Source organism: Hemiscyllium ocellatum, chromosome 8 (assembly GCF_020745735.1).
Source record: "Hemiscyllium ocellatum isolate sHemOce1 chromosome 8, sHemOce1.pat.X.cur, whole genome shotgun sequence".
Taxonomy (NCBI): Eukaryota; Metazoa; Chordata; class Chondrichthyes; order Orectolobiformes; family Hemiscylliidae; genus Hemiscyllium; species Hemiscyllium ocellatum.
The window spans coordinates 107,526,418-107,552,080 of NC_083408.1; the positions used below are offsets into that span (position 1 = coordinate 107,526,418).

The 25,663-nt window shown below is 44.2% G+C and overlaps 1 protein-coding gene across 1 annotated transcript in view; it reads left to right on the forward strand.

Annotated features, from left to right (window-relative positions):
• LOC132818221 (neurexin-3-beta-like) overlaps nt 1–25,663 on the forward strand; it is a 596,149-nt gene that overhangs the window by 174,524 nt on the left and 395,962 nt on the right. The window contains exon 2 of the mRNA XM_060829003.1: nt 4,760–4,941. Within this exon, the coding sequence (XP_060684986.1) occupies nt 4,760–4,941 (182 nt within the window). The remainder of the gene's footprint in view (nt 1–4,759; nt 4,942–25,663) is intronic.

Sequence of the window (25,663 nt, forward strand, 5' to 3'; positions counted from 1 at the left end):
AACTCTGCAATGCAGAGGGATCTGTGTATCCTGGTGCATGGAACACAAATGGCTAGTGCACAGGTGCTGCAAATTACTTGGAAAGCGAATAGGATGTCATCATTTATCATGAGGGCAATTGATCACAAAATAGAGAAGCTGTACTTCAGTTACACAGGGCAATGTTAAGAACACATCAGTGGTATTGTGTGCAATATTGGTCTCCTTCATTTCATAGTTTATATAAATGATTTGGATGTGAACGTAGGAAGTATAGTAAGTAAATTTGCAGATGACACCAAATTGGAGGTGCAATGGACAGTGAAGAAGGTTATCTCAGATTACGATGGGATCTTGATCAGATGGGCCAATGGGCTGAGAAGTGGCAGATGAAGTTTAGTTTAGATAAAGGTGAGGTGCTGCATTTCGGAAAGGTAAATCAGAGCAGGACTTAGACACTTAATGGTAAGGTCCTGGGCTGTATTGCTGAACAAAGAGACTTTGGAGTGCAGGTTCATAGTTTCCTGAAAATGGAGTCACAGGTCAACTGGATAGTGAAGAAAGCATTTGGTATGCTTTCCTTTATTGGTCAGTACATTGCGTACAGGAGTTGGGAGGTCATGTTACAGCTGTACAGGACATTGGTTAAGCCACTTTTGGAATACTGAGTTCAGTTCTGGTCTCCAAGCTACAGGAAGGATGTTGTGAAATTTGAAAGGGTTCAGAAAAGATTAACACAGATGTTACAAGGTTGGAGGTTTAGAGCGATAAAGAGAGGCCGAATAGGCTGGGGCTGTTTCGCTGGAGTGTAACAGGCTGAGGGGTGACCTTATGGAGGTTTATAAAATCTTGAGGGGCATGGACACAGTGGTTAACACTGCTGCCTCACAGTGCCTGAGACCCGGGTTCAATTCCCGACTCAGGCGACTGTGTGGAGTTTGCACGTTCTCCCCGTGTCTGCGTGGGTTTCCTCCGGGTGCTCTGGTTTCCTCCCACAGTCCAAAGATGTGCGGGTCAGGTGAATTGGCCATGCTAAATTGCCCGTAGTGTTAGGTAAGGGGTAAGTATATGGGTCGGTGTGGACTTGTTGGGCCGAAGGGCCTGTTTCCACACTGTAAGTAATCTAATCTTATTTCCCCCAGGGTGAGACAGTCCAAAACTGGAGGGCATAGATTTAAAAGGAACCAAAGGGGCAACATTTTCACGCAGAGGGTGGTGCATGCATGGAATGAGTTGCCAGAGGAAGTGGTGGAGGCTGGTACAATTACAACATTTAAAAGGCATCTGGATGGGTATATGAATAGGATGGGTTTAAAGGGATATGGGTCAAGTGCTGGCAAATGGGGCTAGATTTATTTCAGATCTGTGGTTAGCATGGACAGGTTGGACCGAAGGGTTTGTTTCCATGTTGTTTATCTCTGACTCTATGGTGCAAGTTATGGATTGGTGAAAAACCATTGGAAGCAGTTACGAGGAGTTTTACCTGAAATGGGATGGGATTACTCATGAGGAAATGTTGGATAGTTTCGGCTTGTATCTCCTCGAGCTGAGAAGAATAAATCGTAGTCTGAATAAAATATATTAGATTCTGTGAAATTTTGACAGGATAGATGGGAAGAGGATGTTTCCTATTATGGAGGAGTCCCAATTTTTAAGGGTGATAGATTATAAATGAGAGCTGCCAATTTAAAATAGAATCCCTACTGTTTGGAAGGACACCAATCATCCACAGCTACCCTTCAAAAAGCATCCTGTCCAGACCCAGTCCTTGCCTATCCCCATAACCCTGCATTTCCCATGGCTAATCCACCTACCCTGAACACTGTGGGCATTTTAGCATTGCCAATCCATCTAACCTGCACATCTTTGGCCTGGGGGAGGAAACCAGAGCACCCACACAGACACGGGGAGAACGCACAAACTCCATACAGACAGTCTTTGTTTTTTTCAAAAGTATACTCGATTCACATAAAAAAAATCATTGCATATATATCTATGCATACAGGCAGTTCCATTCTGTACAGTTTTAAATCAAGAATACAAACAAAACATGATGAGGTATCATCTCGACTCAAAACGTTAGCTTGCTCTCTCTGCATGGATGCTGCCTGACCCGCTATGATCTCCAGCATTTGTGGTTTTCAGAACAATTCATTGGAGTTTGAGTCTGTCCAAAAAACCCTCTTACACATACAACGTTTAAATACATTTAAGGCATTAGGAGGGTCCAATAACTGAACAGACCCCCAATTTAACTTCAGCAGGAAGATCTCAGACAGAGGTCTTTCCTCACTGAGACTTGGCAGCAACATCCCACATAGACCGTCGCCTGAGGCTGGAATCAAACCTGGGTCCCCGGTGCTGTGAGGCAGCAGCAATAACCATCGACGGCACAGTAGCACAGTGGTTAGCACTGCTGCCTCACAGCACCAGAGACCCGGGTTCAATTCCTGACTCAGGCGACTGACTGTGTGGAATTTGCACATTCTCCCTGTTTCCTCCCACAGTCCAAAGATGTGCTGGTTAGGCGAATTGGCCTCGCTAAAATTGCCCGTAGTGTAGGGTAAATGTAGGGGAATGGGTGGGTTGTGCTTCGGCGCGTCGGTGTGGACTTGTTGGGCCGAAGGGCCTGTTTCCACACTGTAAGTAATCTAATCTAGACCTACCATGCCACCTGAGAGACAAGGTGATTATTTTTTCTCTGTTTGTGAAAGGATTTGAAAACATGGCCCTGGTATACTTTTATGGTGAGGGTATTTAGATTCTTGGTAAGCAGAGGGGTGCAAGGTAATCTGGGGTAAATGGGAATGTGGATTTAGGTTTACAGTCTGACCAACCAGAGAGCTAGTTTTCATACTTGATGAGTTCAGACAGTAAAGCACCAATACCTGGATGTTTGACCACGACAGGTGAGTGAACAGCTTTGCTAAACTCCTCAACTGAGACTTCAATACCCAGCTGTACCAAGACAGTCAGGCTTTTTTTATTGCGAGGTGAAAGTGAGGACTGCTGAAGATCAGAGTCCTGAATAAGGGCTTTTGCCTGAAACGTCGATTTTCCTGCTCCTCGGATGCTGCCTGACCTGCTGTGCTTTTCCAGCACCGCTCTAATCTTGACTTTTTTAATTGTTGTCTTGAACTTTCTCATTGTCCATACTCTCTGTTGCTGGTGTTCCACATTTCACTGCAGCTATTCACTGAAGTCGGAGATGGTCTCCCCTGTTTTGTTTTGTTTTCAATGGAGCCGTTAATAACTGAGAGCATAACACACACAAAGGAAATGATCTTGAAGAGCAGTAAAGATTTAATTTTATTTATTGGAATGTCTTTAACATAAGAGCTGGGATTCATATCAAGTATCTCGACTGCATTCTGAAGTAAAAATTTGAGTTTTTGGAGGTCAATATGCAATCGATTAAAGCCTTTAAAAAGGAAATGGTGCCAGGAACCGGGATTCAATTCCACCCTCAGGTGACTGTCGGTGTGAAGTTTGCACGTTCTCCCTGTGTCTGTTTGGATTTCCTCCATGTGCTCCATTTTCCTCCCAAAGATGTGCAGGTTAGCTGGATTGGCCATGCTAAATTGCCCATAGATTCCAGGGATGGGCAGGCAAGGTGGGTTATCCATGGGAAATGCAGGGTTACTGGGATAAGTTAGGGAGGGGGGGGTCTGGGTGGGATGCTCTTCAGAGAGTCAGTGTAGAATCGATGGGCTGAATGGCCTCTTGCTGCCCTGTAGGGATTCTCTGATTCTATACCACTGCTGCAACTTGCGGTAATTTGTTTCATGAAAGGCGTGTGTTATTGTTTTCTGAATTTCTTTCCTTTTTTTTGGGCAAGTCTTGGGTCTTTCACTGTGGTAAGAAATCACCAGGCTTCATACCCAGCTGGACAGGGAAGAGAGAGACAGAGTGTGCTGTGAGGACAGACGAATCAGGTGACCAGGGAAAGGATGGGATGGAAGGTTAGACGTCAAGAAAGGTTGCAGTTGGAGGTGAGAGGTCAGGGGAAAGATGGAACTGGAAGTTAGAGGTCATGCCATAAACCTACAAAGGTACAATCAAAGTTAATATGTGCGATCCAGGCAGTAAAAATATTCAGCACTTCTTTTAAAATGGCGACTTTATCTTCAAATGGAGACATTTGATGGATACTCAGGTTGGAAAGGAGGTGATTCATATGAAACTTGAACATCAGCATAGGCCCGTGGGGGTCTGAAGTCTCAAATTTGAACATTTATTGTCAAGGGTTATAGGGAGAGAAAATGGGCGTGTGTCACTGAGACAGAGGGTCAGCCTCCATCATGTTGAATAGTACAGCAGACCTGATGGGCTGAATAGCCAACCCTTGTTCCAGGTTTCTGCGGGCTGTGTTGTCCATTCCTGAGCAATGTCTGGGAATTTCCTCAGGCTGTCCTCCTGATTGTTTGGTGTATTTTTGTTAAAAATTTGGGATTTCCCACCCCACCCCCCCCAACCAATGGCTGTATCAGCAGAAATGGGTACAATGGCCAATCTTGAGGAAATCACGAGCAAATTGTTTCCCTTTTAATTTTGAGGTGAAGGCATTGAGCTTTGGTGGTGAGATTACAATACGACTCTGGTAACTGATCTATGGTAACTGTGAACTGGGAAACCTGTAACCTGTGATACCTGTGAACCTGTGAACTAAGATAACTGTGAACTGGGAACCTGTGAATTGGGATACATGTGAATTGGGATACTGTGATCTGTGATACCTGTGCCAAGCACAGTGCTGATAGAATATCCTATTGTCTTCCAGCTGGTACTACATACATTTTTGGCCGAGGAGGCGGGGTCATTACCTACACATGGCCGGCCAACGACAGACCCAGCACAAGGACCGACCGCCTAGCTGTTGGATTCAGCACATCAGTGAAAGATGCAATCCTGGTGCGAGTGGATAGCGCTCCTGGTCTGGGAGACTTCCTTCAGCTTCACATAGTGAGTAACCCTGATGGCAATCAGTAACATGTTGTCACCACCTCTTTCATGGTCTTTTCAATCCATTCCCCAAAAAAAATGAGTGCAGGCCAACTCGTTTCCGACCTGACAGAACGGTCGTGGGTCGGCCTGCTCCAATTTGGAAGTTGCACAGAAATTAACTTTCATGTCCCTCGCTCGCTACTGACAAGACTTGGTGATGAATGGAACAAATCTTATTTAGCAACAGCCCAATCTAATTGCTCTGGTTTCATCATCAGTGCTGGACCACTAGTGTTAGGAGATATAAGATCTCAAAGCCTCTCCTCGTCAGCTCAAGTGATTGATTGTCTCGAGTGATTCTGTGGGTCTGGATTCTGCTGGGGAGAATGGGTGAGAAATATTGTATTGTGATCCCTGAACACCAGTTAAAGAAAAAAATATCTCCAGTCCCTTGTGATCAAGCCAATTCAATTCGTTCAGTCACTATTGATGTTAATAATATAGTAGAAGTGGAGCAACTTGGTGTTAAATTAAAAATGAACAAAACATTGTCTTTTCTGAGTTGTTCAGTGAAATAAAATCCAGATTCTTTTTCACCTCCCCACACCTTGCCAAAGAGAAGTAAAATTCCCCAAGGAGGTGGGGCAGTATCCATGGAAAGAGAGAGCAAGCTAACGTTTTGAGTCTCGATGACTCTTCATCAGGGCTGACTTGAAGCATAAGCTTAGACTTGAAACATTAGCTTTCTCACTCTCCACAGATGCTGCCTGACCCGCTGTGATCTCCAGCATTTTCTGTTTTCAGTACAGATTCCAGCATCTGCAGGAAATTGCCCCTACAACACCCCAAGTCCTGTCTGTAGCGAGCTCGGTGTTTTCACCTAGCAGTCCCAGAAATGCTCGGAATTTGGCAGTTTTCTTACCTTCAGGACTTGTGCGTCAAAGTGCTTCAAAGATCGGGTCAGCAAACCAGACTGGCTTAAATAAAAATTGGGATTTCCTTGGGCTGCAATCCCTTCCCACCCCACTCCTAGCTCCTAGCCTCAATCAGGTTCAGTTTGTTGATTTTCATTGGAGATTGTCTGCAGAAGAAACATTGCTGTTGTTTTACAAGGATGACTTTAAGAAGATAGATGCTGAAGCTTGTGTTGCAGTGAGGAAGGGGTGGAGGATTATTGTCTCAGTGTACAGTCTGCGCTGACATGGGACAGGGAGAAGATTTACTCACTGCCACCAAAGTAGAATTGAAACCAGTGGTAATGGGAATTGTGGGTGGTGGGGGCATGGGTCAGAGGTCACAGCTGGCACTTGTCTGATGCGTGTGCAATCTGCGGTGACGGTCCTATGCCCTTGTGCCATGTTGAAAATTGACATGCCAAAAATGAATGGTCTCTTCGAAGAGACTGTGAGTTGGAAGTTTTGTTTTGAAGATGGTATTGTATTGCCAACACCAAATGATTCTAATGAGAGACTGGACTGTCCAGGCTGTGTCCCATTTTATCACCTCCGTAAGCTTGAGCTCATTGAAAATCCTGTTACCTGTAAAGGAACTCACACCAAGTCAAGTTCATCCATTGCCCCATTCACGCATTGACGTATATGGGGTCCTGGTCAATCAACACATCCTCTTGTAAAGACTCAAAGTCTTTGAGTCTTTCTCTGCCTTTCTCTGCCCTTGGGTCTTCCAGCTCTTGTGGTTTCTACACTCCCCTAGGCCTGGTTGCTTGAGCATCCGCCAATTCTAATAACCCCACCACTAGTGGATGTCTTTTCAACGAGGGATGGACCAGCCCCAGTGGACTTGGCTTGTCGGATTACAGTGTGGAATTGCAGTGAATGACAGTAACTGGTGTGATCTTGTGCCCTCACCATATTCCAATGGTTGTTCTCGCTGCAAAATGGGAGTTTGCATGGAGAGAGGATGGGAAAGGCAGTCTCGGGAAATTTGTTCTACAATAGTTAGAACAGTACAGCACGCACAGGCCCTTCAGCCCTCGATGTTGCACTGACCTGATCTGAAGCCCATCTAACCTACACTCTTCCAATTTCATCCATAAGTTTATCCAATTACCATTTATATGCCCTTAATGTTGGCGAGACCACTACTGTTGCAAGAAGGGTATTTCACACCCTTACTATTCTCTGAGTAAAGAACCTAACAGCTTGTTGATGGAATTTTTATTGCATCCAATTCCATGTAGTCCAACTAGGTAAGGAGTCACACTAGCTGCTTGTTTTGTGATGCTGTGGAGTCCATGGACCATATGTATGTGGGGTGTGAGCGTTTGCACACCCTTTTTAGCTTTCTAGAGAACCTTCTCCTCTGACTTTGGCTGCACTCCAGTCTCACGCTCATGATCTTTGGGCTCCCGGTTCGGAGGGGGGAGGGTAGGCGCGAGGATTTCCTCGTGGGTCTGCTCCTGGGCCTGGCCAAACTGGCCATAAACAGGGCAGCGGGCTGTGGATGGGGTCATTAGGGCCGATTGCCTGCCCCTGTTCTGCGGTTACGTCCAAGCCTGGGTGTCCCTGGAGAAGGAGCACGCGGTGTCCACCAACTCCCTCGAGCTGTTCAGGGAGAGGTGGGTGCCGTAGGGAGTGGAGTGTTTTATTTCCCCCTCCAACTCTATTTTGATTTAATCCCTGCCCTCCCCTTCACTGTTTGATCACGCAACATTGCCCTTTGATGTGAAGGGCACTGCTTGTCGCTGGACACTCGGGTGTTTCCTTTCTTCCTGGTGGTGGAAATTGAATAAAGATTTGCACACCTGTTGTCTTTCACTGTGTCTCACAAAAAAAAAGAATCACACTAAATTGAAATTGGGAAATGATCCTGTCCAGGAGATTGAAATTTCAATAGGGAAACATTTCAGGAACAGTGACCATAATTTCATAAGTTTTAGGTCACTTATAGATAAGAGTGGATAAGTCGGGTGAATGTACTAAACTGAGGAGAGGCTAACTGTGACAATATTTGGCAGGAACTAGGGAATGTAGATTCGGGATTGGTTGTTTCGGGTAAATCCACATCTGGCAAATAGGAATCTTTAAAAGGCCAATTCATTAGAGTTCAGGGCCAGGACCTTCCTGTGAAAATGAAGGATAAAGATGGCGAGATTCAGGAACCTTGGAAGACAAGAGAAACTATGAGCTTCGTCAAGAAGAAAGAGGAGACATAGACAGGAAGCTGAAGACAGACAGAGCCCTCGAAGGTAGGAAAATGGTAGGAAATAACTCAAACAAGGAATTGGGGGAGCGAAATGGAGCCATGAAATGTCTTTGGTGTATAGCATTAAGGAAAATCCCAAGGTGTTTTTTTTAAACATGCTTAAGGAGTAAGAGGGTAGCTAGGGAAAGGGTCGATCCAGTCAGAGGCAAAGAGGGGATTTTTACAGGGACCCAGAGGAAGTGGGTGAGGTCCTTAACAAATTCCTTGTTTTGGAGAATGGCATAATGGATGGTGAGTCGTAGGAAGGGTATGCTGATAAGTTGGAACATGTCACTGAAGAAAAGGAGGAAGTATTGGGTGTTCCGAAAAGCATGAAGGTAAACAAGTCCCCAGGACCTGATGGAATCTATCCCAGAATGCTGAGGGAGGTGGGTCAGGAAATTGGTGGGACGTTGTGCGAAATCTTTGTATCCTCTTTAGCCACAGGAGAGGCCCTAGGGGATTGGAGATTTGCCAATGTTGCTTCTTCGTTTAAGAAGAGCAGCAAGGATAAGCTAGGCAATTGCAGGCCAGTGAGCCTTACATCAGGAAAATTATTGGAGAAAATTCTCAGGGGCAAGATTTAGTCACACTTGGAAAAGTATGGATTAGTGGGCAGCATGGCATTGTGTGGGGGAGACTGTGTGTCACAAACTTGATTGAGTTTTTTGAGGAAGTGACAAAGATGATTAAGGGCAGGGTGGTGGATGTTGTCTACATGGACTTTAGCAAGGGCTTTGACAAGAACCCTCATGGTAGGCTGGTAGAAATGGTGAAGTCACATGGGAGCAAAAATCACTGGGAAAGCTCAGCAGATCTGGCAGCATCTGTGGAGAGAAATCAGAGTTAACGTTGTGGGTCGAGTGACCCTTCCTCAGAACTGTAATGTACGAGTAAAAAGTGAGGTCTGCAGATGCTGGAGATCAGAGCTCTGCAGACCTCACTTTTTACTCGAAGATTTTAACCTACTGCGAATCCTCTTGCAAGGATGCCTTCCTTGAAGAAGCTCTCTTCCTCCCTCTACAAGGATTTCAGTGAGTCCCTCTCTCACTGCACCCCCCAGGTCATCTCCTCTGCACAGAAGCTCTTCAGCCACGTTCTCAAACAGACTCGTTCATCTCCATCGCCCCTCCCCCAAGTCCCTCCCCCCTACCTTTTATCTGAGCCTGCCTGGCACCCTCTCCTCATTCCTGATGAAGGGCTCTGGCCCGAAACGTCGAATGTCCTGTTCCTTGGATGTTGCTGGACCTGCTGTGCTTTAACCAGCAACAAATTTTCAGCTCAGAACTGTAATGGGTCTGTGGTGAGCTGGTAAGATGGATACAGAACTGACTTGGTCATAGAAGACAGAGAGTAGCAGTGAAATTACTTTTCTGACTGGAGATTTGTGACCAGTGGTATCCCACAGGGAGGAGAAAGTGAGGTCTGCAGATGCTGGAGATCAGAGCTGAAAATGTGTTGCTGGAAAAGCGCAGCAGGTCAAGCAGCATCCAAGGAACAGGAAATTCGACATTTCGGGCATAAGCCTGATGAAGGGCTTATGCCCGAAACGTCGAATTTCCTATGCCACAGGGAACAGTGCTGGGACCCCATTCTTTATAGAATATATAAAGGATCTGAAGGAGAATGTAGGTGGTCTGATTAGTAAGTTTGCGGACAACATTAAAATTGGGGGAGTTGCAAATAGTGAGGAGGATTGCCAGAGGATACAGCAGGTCATTGGAGCTATGTGTCTTGTGTTGCACTGGTAGTGTCCCTACCCCTGGGTCAGGAGCTGAAAATGTATTGCTGGAAAAGCACAGCAGGTCAGGCAGCATCCAAGGAGCAGTAGAATCGACGTTTTGGGCATGAGCCCTTCTTCAGAAATCCCTGAAACATTGATTCTCCTGCTCCTTGGATGCTGCCTGATCTGCTGCGCTTTTCCAGCAACACATTTTCAGCTCTAATCTCCAGCATCTGCAGTCCTCACTTTCTCCCCTGGGTCAGGAGGCCCAGGTTCAAGAGCCACCCGCTCCAGAGGTGTGTATTAACAGCTCTGAACAGGTTGATTCGAAAAATAGGTAGGAGAGTTGGACAGAGAAATGGCAGATGGAATTTAAACTGGACAAGTACGAGGTGATCCATTTTGGGAAGATCTAATGCAGTAGAGAAGTGGACAGCAAATGGTAGAACCCTTAGTGGCATCAACATATGGAGGAATCTGAGTGTACAAGTCCACAGTTCCCTGAAAACAGCACCACAAGTGGATAAGATGGTGAAGAAGACATATGGTATGCTTGCCTTCATCGGCTGGGGCATAGAGTATAAACATTGGCAAATGATGGTGCAGCTGTGCAGAACTTGGGTTTGGCCACATTTGGAATATTGTGCACAGTTCTGGTCATCGCGTGAACAAAGGAATGTGGAGGCTTTGAAGAGAATATAGAATTGATTTTACAGGATGTTGCCTGGTTTGGAGGGTTTTAGCTATGAAGCAAGATTGTGGCTTGTTTTCACTTGAAAGAGTCAGGGCACCCTGATAGACGTTTACAACAATTCTGAGAGGCACAGATAGAATGGATAGGCAGAGACCTTTCCCCAGGATAGAAACGTCAAGGGATATAGGTTTAAGGTTAAAGGGAGTGAGTTTAAAGGAGATGTGAGAGCTCCTCTTCTTTGTGCATTGAGTTGCTGTAAGAACGAATTAGTGTCCAAAAAAAGATCTCGCTTGACTTGCTCCTGTTCAACCCCTGCTCACACTTTACCTTCACCTACTCTCATCTTCTTTGAAGTTCTCTATTCCAGGAAATGTTCTGGAATCATGGGTTCAAGTCCCATCTTGCCAGATGATGGAATTTGAATTCAATAAAATTCTTGAACTGAGTTGAATGATGACCATGAAATGTTTGCTGTCAGAGCCCACCTGGTTCACTCATGTGAAGGAAATTGCCATCCTTACCTGGTCTGACCTCCATGTGACCTCAGGCCCACAGTAATGTGGTTGACCAATAAATGCTTGCTGGTCAATTAGGGATTACCAATAAATGTGACCTTGTCAGTAGCCCCCACATCCCATGAATTAACAAAGAACAAATATACACAACCTAGTTACATGCAAAACTAAATCATTTTTAAAAATAGTTGTCTCCTCGTGGCTTTTTATTTGAAGTATTTTCACATTTGTCAGCCTAAGTTTATATTAGCCTGAGCCAGAAACACAGTCATAAAACCATTGCAAGGATGTCACCGGGTCTGGAGGGTTTGAGGAATAGGGTTAGGCTGAATATACTGGTTTTTTTTTCCCTGGAGCATTGGAGGCTGAGGGGTGACTTAATAGAGGTTGATAAAATTATGAGGGGTATGGATTGGGTAAATAGCCAAGGGCTTTTCCCTGGAGTGGGGGAGTCCAAAACTAGAAGGCATAGGTTTCAGGTGAGAAGGGAAAGATTTAAAAGGCACTTGAGGGTGGTGTGTGCATGGAATGAGCTGCCAGAAGAAGTGGTGGAGGCTGGTACAATTACAACATTTAAAAGGATGAGTATATGAATAGGAAGGGTTAAGAGGGATATGGGCCAAGTGCTGGTAAATGGGACTAGATCAGATAGGGATGTTTGGTCAGCATGGACAAGTTGGACTGAATGGTCTGTTTCCATTCTCTATAACCTTTCAGTCCATAACCTTAGCTTTGAACTGGCCTATATAGTTATTCTTCCTTACAGAAAGTATTCTACAACTAGCCATTAGCAAAGAGAACTAATCATGTCAAAATATTGAAAAGCAACTCCAACTAACACAGGCATAAACCCCAAAGGCATTATTCCTTTAAAAATGGTTTGATTTAAGCTTTATGTATAGTAACCTGATTGAGGGTCAAGTATGGAATAAACATCCACGGTTAACTGTGGCCTTTAACTGAGAGTAAAATGGGTTGATGTGTAAAAGCAACGATGCACCCAATCCCATCAGCTTCCCAACTGGGAACAAGACCTGGTTGACCTGTCTCTGCTAAAAGAAGTTTAAAATTTGTTGTTTAGTTCATCCTACACATATCCTACTTCAGCGACTGAAGACCTCAAGCCACCAATGTCCCCGGTTTTGACAGTCCAGTACAGCACAAGGGAGAGAAAAGCACAGCAGGGGAGAAAAGGTTCTTTTCCTTTCTGTGGGTGATGGTTGACAATGAAAATGACAAGGTACAAAGCTATTAAGCGCACTGTTGATTGCCAGGCCACCACTGACCCAAACAATCTACGAGCAACCTTGCTCTTGCCTTTGCTCTCAATTACCATTCTACAGGCTATAATTTACTAAGTATCAGGCCTCCTTCTGTTGTCTGTCATTAGCTCACTGCGCTACACTTCCTGGGATTCTGTTTCTACTTGTGGTTCTATGCAGATAGTAATCTCTGCCAGCATAAGTGTGTGTCTATGTATGTCTGTGTGTCTGTATGTCTGCCTGTGTGTGTCTGTGTATGTGTGTCTGTGTGTGTGTGTGTATCCGTCTGTGTGTGCCTGTGTATCCGTCTGTGTGTGTGTCTCTGTGTGTGTCTGTGTGAGTGTGTCTGTGTGTGTCTGTGTGTGTCTGTGAGTGTGCCTGCAAGCGTTTGTGTCTGTGTGTGTGTCTGTGTATGTGTCTGAGTGTGTGTCTGTGTGTATGTCTATGTGTGTGTCTGTGAGTGTGTCTGTGTTTGTGTCTGTGAGTGTGTGTATGTGTGTGTGTGTCTGTGAGTGTGTGTCTGTGTGTGTGTCTGTGTGTGTGTGTGTCTGTGAGTGTGTGTATGTGTGTGTGTCTGTGATTGTGAGTGTTTGTATCTGTGAGTGTGTGTATGTGTGTGTGTGTGTCTGTGAGTGATGGTGTGATATCAGGAAGAGATTGGTACAGTTGCAATATTCATGAGTTTGCTGGAATCAAACTATTGCTGGTATTTCTGACATTCCTCTCCCAGGGAGATAGTACACTATTTGATTGAAGGAAAATAAAACAGCGAGAATGTTTTCATATCAGATGCTTGCACACAAACATCAGGACTTGACACAATTTTTCAATTTAGTTTGTGGATCCTTAAACCAAAATTTAAAAATTGGCATCCTGAGGATGGTATTTTCTCCCATTATTCTACCTTGTGCAAATGAAACGTAATAAGATTTTGAGCCTCCATGCAACCATTTCCTTCCTAATTAACACACTGGCTCTCCCTCCACCAGGCAGACTGCTGTGGGTGCACAAAGTTTCAATCATTGCCACCACCTGCTCACGGCCAATTAGCAATGGTCAAGGAACCCCGGCCAGAGACGCCCAGCAAAGAATTTTTGCAAATGTGACTATGAGGTTGTTTGAAGGTGACGAACATTGTTCAACCTGACAGGGATAAAGTCAATTACTGTGTCCTTATTGAGGATAGTCATAAAGTGGCAAATTACACCACTAATCATCGGTGAAGTGAATCATTTAAATTGTCATTTTCAGAGAGAAACACCCAGTTGCTGGGTATCGGACTGGTGGAGAAAAAAAATCACCAGCAGAGTCTGGATGGGCCACCATTCTGTGATCGACTTCTCCCATCTGTTGATGCATTTCTTTCGGGCTTTAAGTTAGATCCAGCCTGTTGGTTGGGAATTCTCTCAGGATTGTGTTGCAGCCTGGGCCATCACAATCTATCCGCTGATTTGATACGAGGGATTGACCTCTCCAGTCCGATGTCCCACTTCATAACCTCCGTAAACTGGTCCTCGTTAAAAATTCAGTTACCAGTAAAATAACTCGCTCCAAGTCTAGTTCATCCATCACCCCATCTACTAACTGACACATCTGGGCTCCTGGTCAATCACCATCAAACCAGCAGATAAAGGGGGTGCAGTGGTGGTTTGGCGCACTGACCTCTACACCACAGAAGCCAGGTGCCAACTTGAAGACACCCCCTCCTATCGCCCCCTCGACCATGACCCCACTCCCTATCACCAAACCATCATCTCCCAGACCATACAGAACCTCATCACCTCAGGAGATCTCCCACCCACAGCTTCCAACCTCGTAATCTGGGAACCCCACATCGCCTGATTCTACCTCCTTCAAAAATAAAAGCTCTATTCCTGATGAAGGGCTTTTGCCTGAAACATCGATTTTCCTGCTCCTCAGATGCTGCCTGACCTGCTGTGCTTTCCCAGCACCGCTCTAATTTAAACTCCTGGTCAATCCGCACCTGCCGTAGTAAAATCTGAACCACCTATTTGAATCTATCTATACCCTTGGTCCTTCATTGCTATATAAACTGCTCTGGCCTTACATTGCTCTGAGATTTCTGCCTCCTCCAAGCCTGGCCACTTGAGCATTCCTCAGTCACACCATTGATGGCTGCTCCTTCAGCTGTTCAGGCTCTAAAACCTGAAATTACTTCTCTCTCTCTCTTTCTCTCTCTCTCTCTCTCTCTTTCTCTCTCTCTTTCTCTCTCTCTCTCTTTCTCTCTCTCTCTCTCTCTCTCTTTCTCTCTCTCTCTTTCTCTCTCTCTCTCTCTCTCTCTCTCTCTCTCTCTCTCTCTCTCTCTCTCTCTCTCTCTCTCTCTCTCTCTCTCTCTCTGCCCCTCCCAATTTCACACACTGCTTTATATGCAACCAGTTCTGGGGTGTTATGGCACACCACTGGAGGGACACTACCACTGCACCACAGGTGCCCCCAAGTCCCCTGCTTATAATCTAACCCTTTAGTCATGTGTCTGGTTACATGCCATAAAAACTGGAGTAACGTGACAAATCTGATGACATCTGTGGAGAGAGAAACAGTAGTCAATGTTTCGAATCTGCTATGGCTCCCCTTTGTAGTGAGAATAGTTAATGCGTCCTGTGTGTCTTGGTGCCAAATGTTCTATGACAAAGTCCCTGTGGAGGAAGGGTGGTGATGTGTCCATGTTACTGGATGAGTACTTTAGGGTCTCAGGCTAATGTTTGGGGGACATAGTTTCAAATCCCATCACAACAGCTGGCGAAAGCTGAATTCCATTTTTAAAAAATGAATAGACATTAAAAATATGAGCTTCACTATGGACATGTAACCACTCGATTGTCATAGAGGCACATTGATTCACTAATGTCCTTGAGGGAAGGAAGTCTGCTCCCTTTAATTAGTCTTGGCCTACATGTGACTCCAGTCTGACAGGAGTGGGATTGATGCTAAATTGAGCAATTAGCGATGGACAATAAATGGGCTGAGCCAGTCACATCTCAATGAACGAGTTTCTTTTAAAAAATCTTTCTGAGAAAAACGTTTTTTTAAAAAAGCACTTCACGATGTTTCATGATGTTAGAGAGGTTGAATGGGGATATATTGTTCATGACAAAAGCGATCTCTGGTTTGGAGAGTGGCTGCTTAGTATTTTCTGTCAAAATTGCAGCAAATTTGGCCTGAATCTCAGTAGAAGGTGGAGCAGCATGAAAAGAAATAACTAGAGATCGATCTTGAAAAGAGGATTGAACTGCAGTATTTATTCAGTTGCACTCGAAGTTCACTGATCTTCTTGTTCCAGCAGTCTGTGTGGTTTTACTTTTCATTCTTCAAGTTTTTTTCACTTGTTTTTTTTTTCTCTCCTGTTTGTACCAGATTTTATGTTACATTATTGAATGTGATGTTATCACAGCTCACAACACCACAGTGGATGATGGAAACATGAGGATGGCATTATGGATTCAGACAGTAAGCCACAGGATACCAGTGACCTGTTGCCTTATCAGCTTTGCCATTTCATTTTCCTTGCATCCGAATAAGTTATATTTCCCTCTTTTAAGATACAGGGATCCCTGCAGCTTTAGGATTGTTGACATTTGTAGAATGTAAAATCTCACGGCGTGATGCTGCCTATAAAGCATTTCACTTGTTGAAAGCGTACAAGCATCCTGTCTGAAAATATCACATGGTGTAGAGATGCATATTTTTCACTCCTTTTTTACCTCATGATCTCCCGAAGTCACCAAACCACTTTAGGCTTTGGATCCCTTGCCCGGTCTTCTGCTCCAGTGCCAAAGACCGTCATCCTCGAGTTGGCATTGTTTGGGTTGGCAGCTCTCCTACCTCTGAGTCAGAGCTTATGGATTTAAACCCCACATTCAGTCAAAGGTGCTGTCTTAAAGGTGGACATTAGACCTTCCTGGATGCCGGGATGGCAGCAAAAGATTTCAGATCCATCAATCAGCACCTAAGGTGGTGTTCTGGCCATGATCCAATTGCTGTTTCTGAGATTTGTGGAAATTGGCTGTTGCAGATCGGCAGTGACAGTTCTGTGCGAGTAGTAAAGTTGGCTTTGCATCATCCTGAGGTGATTTTTATTGATTCTTTCATGGGTTCTGGGTGTTGCTGGCAAGGCCCGAATTTGTTGTCCAATCCCTAGTTGTACCCTTGAGCCATTTCTGCAAAGGTCAAGTTGCTGTGGGTCTGGAGTCACGTGTATTTCCAGAAGGCCTTTGACAAAGTGCCACGCAGGAGGCTACCATAGAAGATAAGAGCCCATGGTGTCAGGGGCAAGCTACCTGTATGGATAAAGGATTGGCTGACTGGCAGAAACCGAAGAGTTCTCTGGAGTGCCAATCAGTGTGACCTTCTGCTGAAACTGAAGAAAACAAGTATTTTCTTTCTCCTCCCCACACCATTTTTATTTGTGTTTGTCCTGGCTTTGCTGATAGTGGTACCCTGTGATTTCTGGATTTGCTGGGGTAATCTTGTTGATATGGTAACAGTTCTCTGAGGCTGTGAGAGAGATGGGCTTTCAATGTTCAGGAATGTATTCAAGGCAGGCTTTGAAATGAGGAAAAAACCTGGTGGTAGGACGGATTTCCTGGGAAAGAGGAGCTACATGCTACTGACAGAAAAACTAAAGATTGAAAATCAAAGAACAAAGAGGCCAAATGGCCTCTGCTCCTGCTCCATAGTTTCTGTGTTTGTTTTTGTGAAGAGAACTGTGCCTCAGCCCAAACCACGTTGCATATCTTCTCTTGCAAACCACAACTCAGCAGGGCAGGTTGCTGAGTCTGTTCTTGGTGATAACATAGCTTAATCCTGTTCTTATCTATAAACTGAACATTGTCTGTCAGAGAACAGTGAGTGAGAGAGGGAATGCCATCACTGCACCGAATCATTTAGTCTCTCTCCCCAACTTGGAGAATAAGTTCGAACAATTTCCATCACTTGTACGTGTTTGCTTGTGTGTGTGTATATGTGTATGTGTGCATGCCTGTGTATTTGTCTGTGTGTGTGTTAGTGTGTGCATCTGTGTATGTGTTTACTTCTGTCTATTTCTATCTGTGTGGATCTGTGTGTGTACATTTGTGTCTGTGTGTGTGTCAGCATGTGCGTCTGTGTGTGCTTTTATCTGTTTCTGTCTGTGTGTGTCGGTGTGTGCATCTGTGTGTGTGTATTTGTATCTGTATGCATCTATGTGTGCGTCTGTGTATGTAAATATGTATATGCGTGTGTGTATCTAGGAGGAAAGAGATTGGCACAATTTTAATTTAAATCAATACAGCAGTGAATTGATTCTGAACCATGAGATAAATGATAGCATGAATTTGGAGAGTGGGAGCTGGCTAGTCTTGAGCTGTGTTATTGAGAACATGATCTGAAGCAGCGCACTGGGCTGGCTCTGTGATCGAATGGGAAAACGCAAGAAATAGAAACAGAAATTTCTGGAAAAACTCCAACAGTGCAGTTTGAGTCCAGTGACCCCCTTGTTCAGACCAGAAGGAGGGTCACTGTAGCTAACATTTTAACTTTGTTTCTCTGTCCAGAGATGCTCTCAGAGTTTCTCCAGCAATTTCTAAGTTTGTTTGTTTCTGATCTCCAGGGTCTGCAATTCTTTGTTTTTATTATAGGGGACGATGAAGCTCTTGCTTTTATGCTTTTCACAATCAACGGAAGTCTCAAAGCATTTTATTCCTAATTAAGAACTTCTCCACCAACCCCTACACCAGTGTAGCCACTGTTGTAATGTAGAAAAGGTGGCGGTTAGTTTACACGCAGCAAGCAACAGCAGTCCCATCATGAGTGGGTCATCAGTTTTATTGTGCTGCTGATTGAGAGAGATCTTTTGGCTGGAATGTTGGAGACCTTCTTTGCTCTTATTTGAAAGAGTTCCTTTGGGATTGTTCACATTCAAACTGACCAGACCGATGGGGCCTCAGCTTGAGATCTCATCCTCTGATTCTAGTGTGACATGTCTGTGAAATTTTAGGATTTTGAAGAGAGACATAAACTTCTACTGCAAAGCTGAGACATGTAATACAAGAGAACCCAATCTTAAAATCAGGTCATTTAGGAAACATCTCTTCAACAATCTGTGGTAGGACAATTGTACTTCGTCTCTCTCTCTCTGCCTCTCTCTTTCTCCCTGCCCCTCTCTCTCTGCCTCTCTCTCTTCTCTCACTGTCTCCGTGTCTCTCTCTGCTTTTCTTTCTCTGCCTTTCTCTCTCTCCGCATCTCTCAGCATTTCTCTGCCTCTTTCTCACTCTCTCTCTCTCTTTCTGCCTCTCTCTCTCTGTCTGCATCTCTCTGCTTCTCTTTCTGCATCTTGCTGCCCTTCTCTCCTGCTGCATTTCTCTGTCTGTCTCTCTTTCACTCTGTCTCTCTGCCTTTCTCTCTCTCTCTCTTTACATCTCTCTGCCCTTCTCTCTCTCTCTGTGCATCTCTCTGCTTCTCATTCTCACTGTCTCTCTCTCTCTCTCTGTGAATCATTGCAAATCTGACAGCAATGATTTTTTTTAACAGTGCTAAGGACTATGGAGCCATTGCAGCATTTATGACTCTGATCAACCATTGTCTCATTTAATGGCAGGGTGAATTCTGGGGGCTGAGTGGCCAACTCTCCCAGTGTGTTTCATTGAAAATGTAATAGTCAACACAGAACAATGCTGAGATGATTCAGGGAGAGGATATGGTGCAGTACAAGCTGAGGTTCTCTGGGAGACTTCATGGGTTTTCCCCAGTTACAGCAAGAATCTCACCATTTTTCTCATTGGCTGTTCGAACATAGAGAACCAAATTGAATGTTACCCTAAAAATACCTGCCAGTTCCACAACTTCATGTATTCAGTTACTACTCCTACATCCTGGATCCTAAAAGCTTGCCATATGTGGAGGCAAAATAGTCAAATAAGCTTTTTGTTCTAATCAGTACACTACGGGGAGGCTAATGTTACAGTGTGGCATCTCCAACAGCTCATTAAATCTGATAAATATGCTTCCCGGGAGGCATACAATGTTGGAAGGTTTGACATCTTACCTGCCACGCAGTCAGTGCTATCAATAATAGTGCTTTTTTTTAACCTTCTTTGGCTGAGTTAGCTTCTTCTTCTTCAAAATATGAAGTCTTTTCTCTTTCACAAAGCTGGGATCACCCATGCACAGTAGCAGCAGTGGGTTTACAAGATGCAGAGCAGCAATAAACTCGGGCTCCATAGGCAGGACCTTCCAAACCTGTAACCTCTACAGTCCAGAAGGACAGCAGAAGAATGGGACATCCACCATCTGAAAATGCTCACTCACCATCCTGATTTGGAGATGGGTCACCACTGTTCCTTTAGTGTTGCTGGGTCGAAATCCTGGATTTCCCTCCCTAGCAGTACTGTGGCACTCCCACACCACTTGGACTGTAGCAGTTCAAGAAATTGGCTCATTGCTGCCATTTCCAAGGCAAATAGGGATGGACGATGAATGCTGAGCCAGCCAGTGACACCCACTTCCCTGAAATAACGATTTTAAACATTGCCCAATGGGCTAGTTAGGTCACATGTGAACCTCGAGGAACCTCCTACCAGAGTTGACACCCACCTTACGCCTACAGCTTCGGAAATGTCATTACCAAGTTCCACATCTTAAAACTTGGTAGCTCAAAAGGGACAGTCTGTGTACAACAGCTTCTGTCCAACACAAAAATAGAAATTGCTGGAAAAGCTCAGCAGGTCTGGCAGCACCTATCCAGTCACCTGATCCAAAACATTAACTCTGATTTCTCTTCACAGATGCTGCCAGACCTGCTGTGTATTTCCAGCAACTTCTGTTTTCATTTCTGATTTACAGTGTATAGAGTTCTGTCAGGTTTTATTTAGCTTCTTTCCAAAATTGTTTTGGTTCCAACTCATTTTACTGGCATGGGAGGTGATGGCTTAGTGGTGTTATCACTTGACTGTTGACTCTGGGGACCTAGATCCAAATCCTGTCACGGCAAATGATAGAATTTGGATTCAGTTTTTTAAAAAAGTCTGGCATTCAGCTGATCATGAATCAATTGTTGAAACAGCCTATCTGGCTCACTGACATAAGTTTGGAAAGAAAACTTTTGGTTTGGCCGACTTGTGACTCCAGACCCATAGCAATGTCGTTGACTCTTAGTAACTGATAGGGATGGGTAATAAATGTCAGGCCAAGTCAGCGCCACCTCATCCCGTGAAGAATTTGGAACACAAACTGACTTCTGATAAATGGGTCACCATGTGATCTTCAAAAATGTATTTTTTAAATGTGTTCCTTCTTTCTCTATTTGCGACGATGTATTTCCAAGTCAGAATGTTGAGTGTTGGAGTGGAGTTTGCAGACAGTGTGGAGTTCCCATGTATCTGCTGCCATTGTTATTTATAGCTGGATCTTTGGTTATTTCCGTTTCTGATATTGCCATTATCAAATAAACAAGCATGTTGAGGAAAATGAAAGATAAATATCACTCTTTTGTCAGTGCTCCAATATGATATTTCACCCAGAGTTCTCCAGAAGATAGATTATTGACTGGGAGATTAATCGTCAATTCCTGGAAAGTTGCCAATCTCACAAATGGTTTTGACCATTGTTGGTTCTCTGAAACCTTTCCCTGAATCTCAGATGAGAGATGACAGTCATGTGAGAAAACTGGAGACACTATGGGGTGGTCTTCTTGAACCAGAGAAGGCCAGGGGAAAGATTTGATTGTTCAAAACCACAAAGGATTTAGTTTGAGTAAATATGAAGGAACTGTTTCCAGTCGCTGAAAATCGATAATCAGAGGCGATGGATTTAAGGCGATTGGATAAAGAACCTCAGACACCAGACTTCTTGTTCAGGAAGTCATTGGGATTTGGAATGTGCTGCCTGATAGAGACAGAATCATAGAGTCATAGAGTCATACAACATGAAAACAGACTCTTTGGTCCAACTTGTCCATGTCAACCAGATTTCCCAGCAGGAAGCTGGAAGAACACAGCAAGCCAGGAAGCATCAGGGGGTGGAGAAGTCAACGTTTCGGGTGGACCCCTCCTTCAGAACTGGGGGTGGGTTTAAGGGGAGCTGCAGTTAAAGGGGGTGGGAGTGGGAGTGAGAGTGGAAGTGGTGTGGCCCCTCCCCCACCCACCACCCCTTTATCTGTAGCTCCCCTTACATCGACCCCCAGTCCTGAAGAAGGGTTACACCTAAAACATTGAGTTCACCTCCTGATGCTACCTGGCTTGCTGTTTTCTTCCAGCCTCCTGCCTGTCTACCTTGGATTCCAGCATCTGTGGGTTTTTCTGTCTCTCACCAAGTTTCCTAAATGGATCTAGTCCCATTTGCCTATGTTTGGCCCATATCCCCCTAAGCCTTTCCTATTCATATACCCATCCAAATGTCTTTTAAATGTTGTACCAGCCTTTACCAACTCCTCTGGCAGCTCGTTTCATACACACACCACCCTCTGTGTAAGGGTCCCTTTGAAATCTTTCCCTTCTCCCCTTAAAACCTAAGCCCTCTAGTTCTGGACTCCCCTACCTTGTGGAAAAGACCTTGACTATTCACCTTGTCTGTGCTTTTCATGATTTTATAAACTTTTGTAAGGTCACCCCTCAGCCTGTTATGTTTGAGGGAAAACAGCCCCAGCTTTGACCAAGGGTCAGTTAGACTCCAAACGTCAGCTCTTTTCGCTCCTTACAGATGTTGTCAGACCTGCTGAGATTGTCCAGCATTTTCTGTTTTGGTTCCAGCCTTTTCAGCTTCTGTTTATAACTCACTCTCCTGTCTCAGTAACATCCGTGTAAATCTGTCAAAGGATTTGAAAGAGAGTTTTTTTAAAAAAAACTAAAAAAAAAATCACAGGAATGTAGAACAACTAGGCGATGGGACTAAATGGATTAATTCCTGAAAGTGCCAACTGATTCAGAGAAATGTTTCAGAGAACCAACAATGGTCAAAACCAGTGTGTCCATATGCAAGATTGACAACTCTCCAGGAATTGATGATTAATCTCCCAGGCAATCATCTATCTTCTGGAGAATTCTAGGTGAAATATTATATTGGACCAATGAGAAAAGAATGAATGATTTGATGGGCCAAATAGTCCATATTACATTATTCTGCAGTAGCAAACAAGATCTCCTGGTAATTTAAAGGGGAAGTGCAGAATGTGGGCTATATAGAACATTAAATTTCTAAGTTATTTGTCACTCATTGGTGTGCTGTGTGGGAGTCACTCTAATTAACAAGAGGGCCTATGGATAAAATGGCGTGAAAAGTTAACAGGATTGGCTTTCTCCATCATTATCCATTAATCCCTGTTGAATGTTATGTGAATGTACCCAAACAGATTGGGATTCACTTCCAGATCGGTGAATTAAATAAACCAGCACTCTCAGTGCAGGCTCACTCATGGAAAATAGAAAGAGAGTATCAGAGATGTATGATACACAAACAGACCCTTCTGTCCAACTCATTCATGCCAACCAGCAATTGGCCCAAATCCCTCTAAACCCTTCCTATTCATGTACTCATCCTTTTAAATGTTGTAATTGTACCACTTAAACATTGTAACTCTACCCGCATCCACCACTTCCTCTGAAGGTTCATTCCACACATTAACCACTCTCTGTGTTCAAAAACGTTGCCCCTCATGTCTTTTTAAAATCTTTCTCCTCACTTTTAAAATATGCCCCCTAGTCAGCAGAGGACTTTGCAAATGACCTGAGTAGGATTTAGGAGAGAAGGATGGATTGGTAGGAAGCAAAAACGTACATGAGAAAATGTCTCTGTGCCTTGTTAAACTGAGCGTGGAATTACTTTGCAAATGGTTCCAGTGGGCATGCGTTCCCAGCTCCTAAATTGCCTCTGATTATCAGTCAGACTCAGAGGGAGCACAGGGCAGGTTGACTTTGGTGATGCACAAATATTTGCATTGCTTCATTGAAGTGGAAAGGGAGAGAGAGAGAGAGAGAGAGAGATGTCTCTGAGATTGTTTTAAAGTCACATTGTTGAACAGTGCAGTGGATTGCTTGATCAAATATCTAACTCTTACTGGCACCGCTTGATGTTGATATGGAACGCAAGAAACTAAAGGGGGTATTCCATTCAAAGTTGAAAGTAGAAGCTAATTGGAAATGTAAAATTGAATCCATAGAACTTTATTAGATCGCCATGTCTGATTGCTATTGGTCTGAATGTACACACAATCTATCTCACAATCTCATAATTTAATCTTCCCTGTAGATCTTTCTATCTTTGCATATTCTATCTATTTCTATCATTATAATCTCTCTCATTAAATACCCCACAATATGTGTCTATCTCACTGTATCAGCCTGTCTATCTTAACATCAATCAGTCCTGCTATCGATCCGTCATAGCGTCTATCTGTCTGTTTCCTCCAGTATTTATCTGTCTTACTAGATCACTGCCTGTCAACCTCACTGTTTATCTATCGATGGCTGTAACTATCCATCTCAGTATCTGTCTATCTCATGATAAACTTACAGCCTGAGCAGATGATTTACTCTTTGGATTAAATAAATAGGCGAATGTTCTAGATCCAATTTATTCCCTCCCCAATTCTGTTCAATTTACTCCCCCCCACTCTCTTCAGTTTACCCCCATTCATTATTACCCCATCCTCAATGCCCAATCCAGTTTACCACCTCCACATTTCTGCTCGTTAACACCTATCCCAGTCTGGCCTATTCACACCCTTCCTGTCTAATTTCAGTCCCACTGCCTAACTAACTTAAACCCTACCATCCCTGCCTCTCCCACTCAATGTACATTTCAACCATCCCATCTCATTCAATTTTTCTCACTCCCTGCTCAATTGGTGCCTTTCCTGTCTCCCTTACAATTTATTTTATTTTTCTTAAATGCATGTGACAATAAATCTTTCAATTTAATACCTGCTACCATTCAGTTTAATGTTTGCCTGACTATTCATTGACCAACATGTGCTGGTTTGTCTGTTGATGGTCAGGGAGATATGTTAATCTGCTTATTCATGGTCAGGGAGATGGTGTTGGTCTGCCTGTTGATGGTCAGGCGGACATATTGGTCTACCTATTGCTGGTTAGGGAGATATGTTGGTCTGTCTGTTGATAGTCAGGCTGATGGACAGGCGGACATGTTGGTCCACCGGTTGATGGTCAGGGAGATGTGTTGGTCTGCCTGTTGATGGTCTGGCAGACGTGTTGGTCCACCTGTTGGTGGTCAGATAGACATGTTGGTCTGCCTGTTGATGGTCAGGTGGACATGTTGGTATGCCTGTTGATGGTCAGACAGAAGTGTTGGTCCAACTGTTGATGGTCAAGTGAACATGTTGGTCTGCTTGTTGATGGACAGGTGGACACTTTGGTCTGCCTGTTGATGGTCAAACAGATGTGATAGTCTACCTGTTGATAGTCAGGAAGATGTGTTGGTCTGCCTGTTGATGGTCTGGTGAACACATTGGTCGACCTGTTGATGGTACAGTAGATGTGTTGGTTTGCCTGTTGAAGGTCAGGTGAACATGCTGGTCTGCCTGTTGACAGGTTGGTAGGTGCGCTGGCCTGCCCATTTATAGTCTGGTAGATGTATTTGTCTGCTGATAGACCACCTTTTGTCAGGATATATCCATCATTCACTGATGAATGTAAACCATCAGCATATTAAAAGCTCGATCGATCAATCAAGGAATGAATTCAGTTTCACATTTGGGGCATTGCCAATGTCTGAAAAACCTGAAACTTCCAACTTAATGTCAAGTAAAAGGGAAAAAAGACGATTTGCAGTTAAATCATAAAACAAAGAACTGCAATGCTGGAGACCTGAAACAGAACCAGAAATTGCTGGAGAAACTCAGCAGATCTGGCAGCATCGTGAGGAGAAAGCAGAGTTGACATTTGGAGTCCAGTGACTCTTCATCAGAACTGTTTGCAGCTAGGAAATGTGGTATTTATTCTGAAGCTGCAGTGGGGGACAGGGGGCAAAGAGAGGGAGATGTGAGCAGAAAGGTGAAGGTGGAGCCCAGAGAGACAGAGATATGAAAGGTGTAGGTGAGGTTTTTATCCACCCCACCCCTGGTCATGTTATAACCTGAGTTACGTTTAGCACAATCACCCACTCACAAATACTATAAGGTTCATTATCACATTATATGGATTGCATTCAGCACAATTTTCCCATTTTTCTCTGTCTTCGCTTTCACTATCACTTTCTCAGCTTTTCTTCTGTTCTGGACTGCTTTTCATTTCTGACAAAGAGATGCTGAACTCAAAGCGTTGACTCTGCCTTCTCCCCACAGATGCTGGCAGACCTGCTGAGTTTCTCCAGCAATTTATGTTTTCATCTGAAA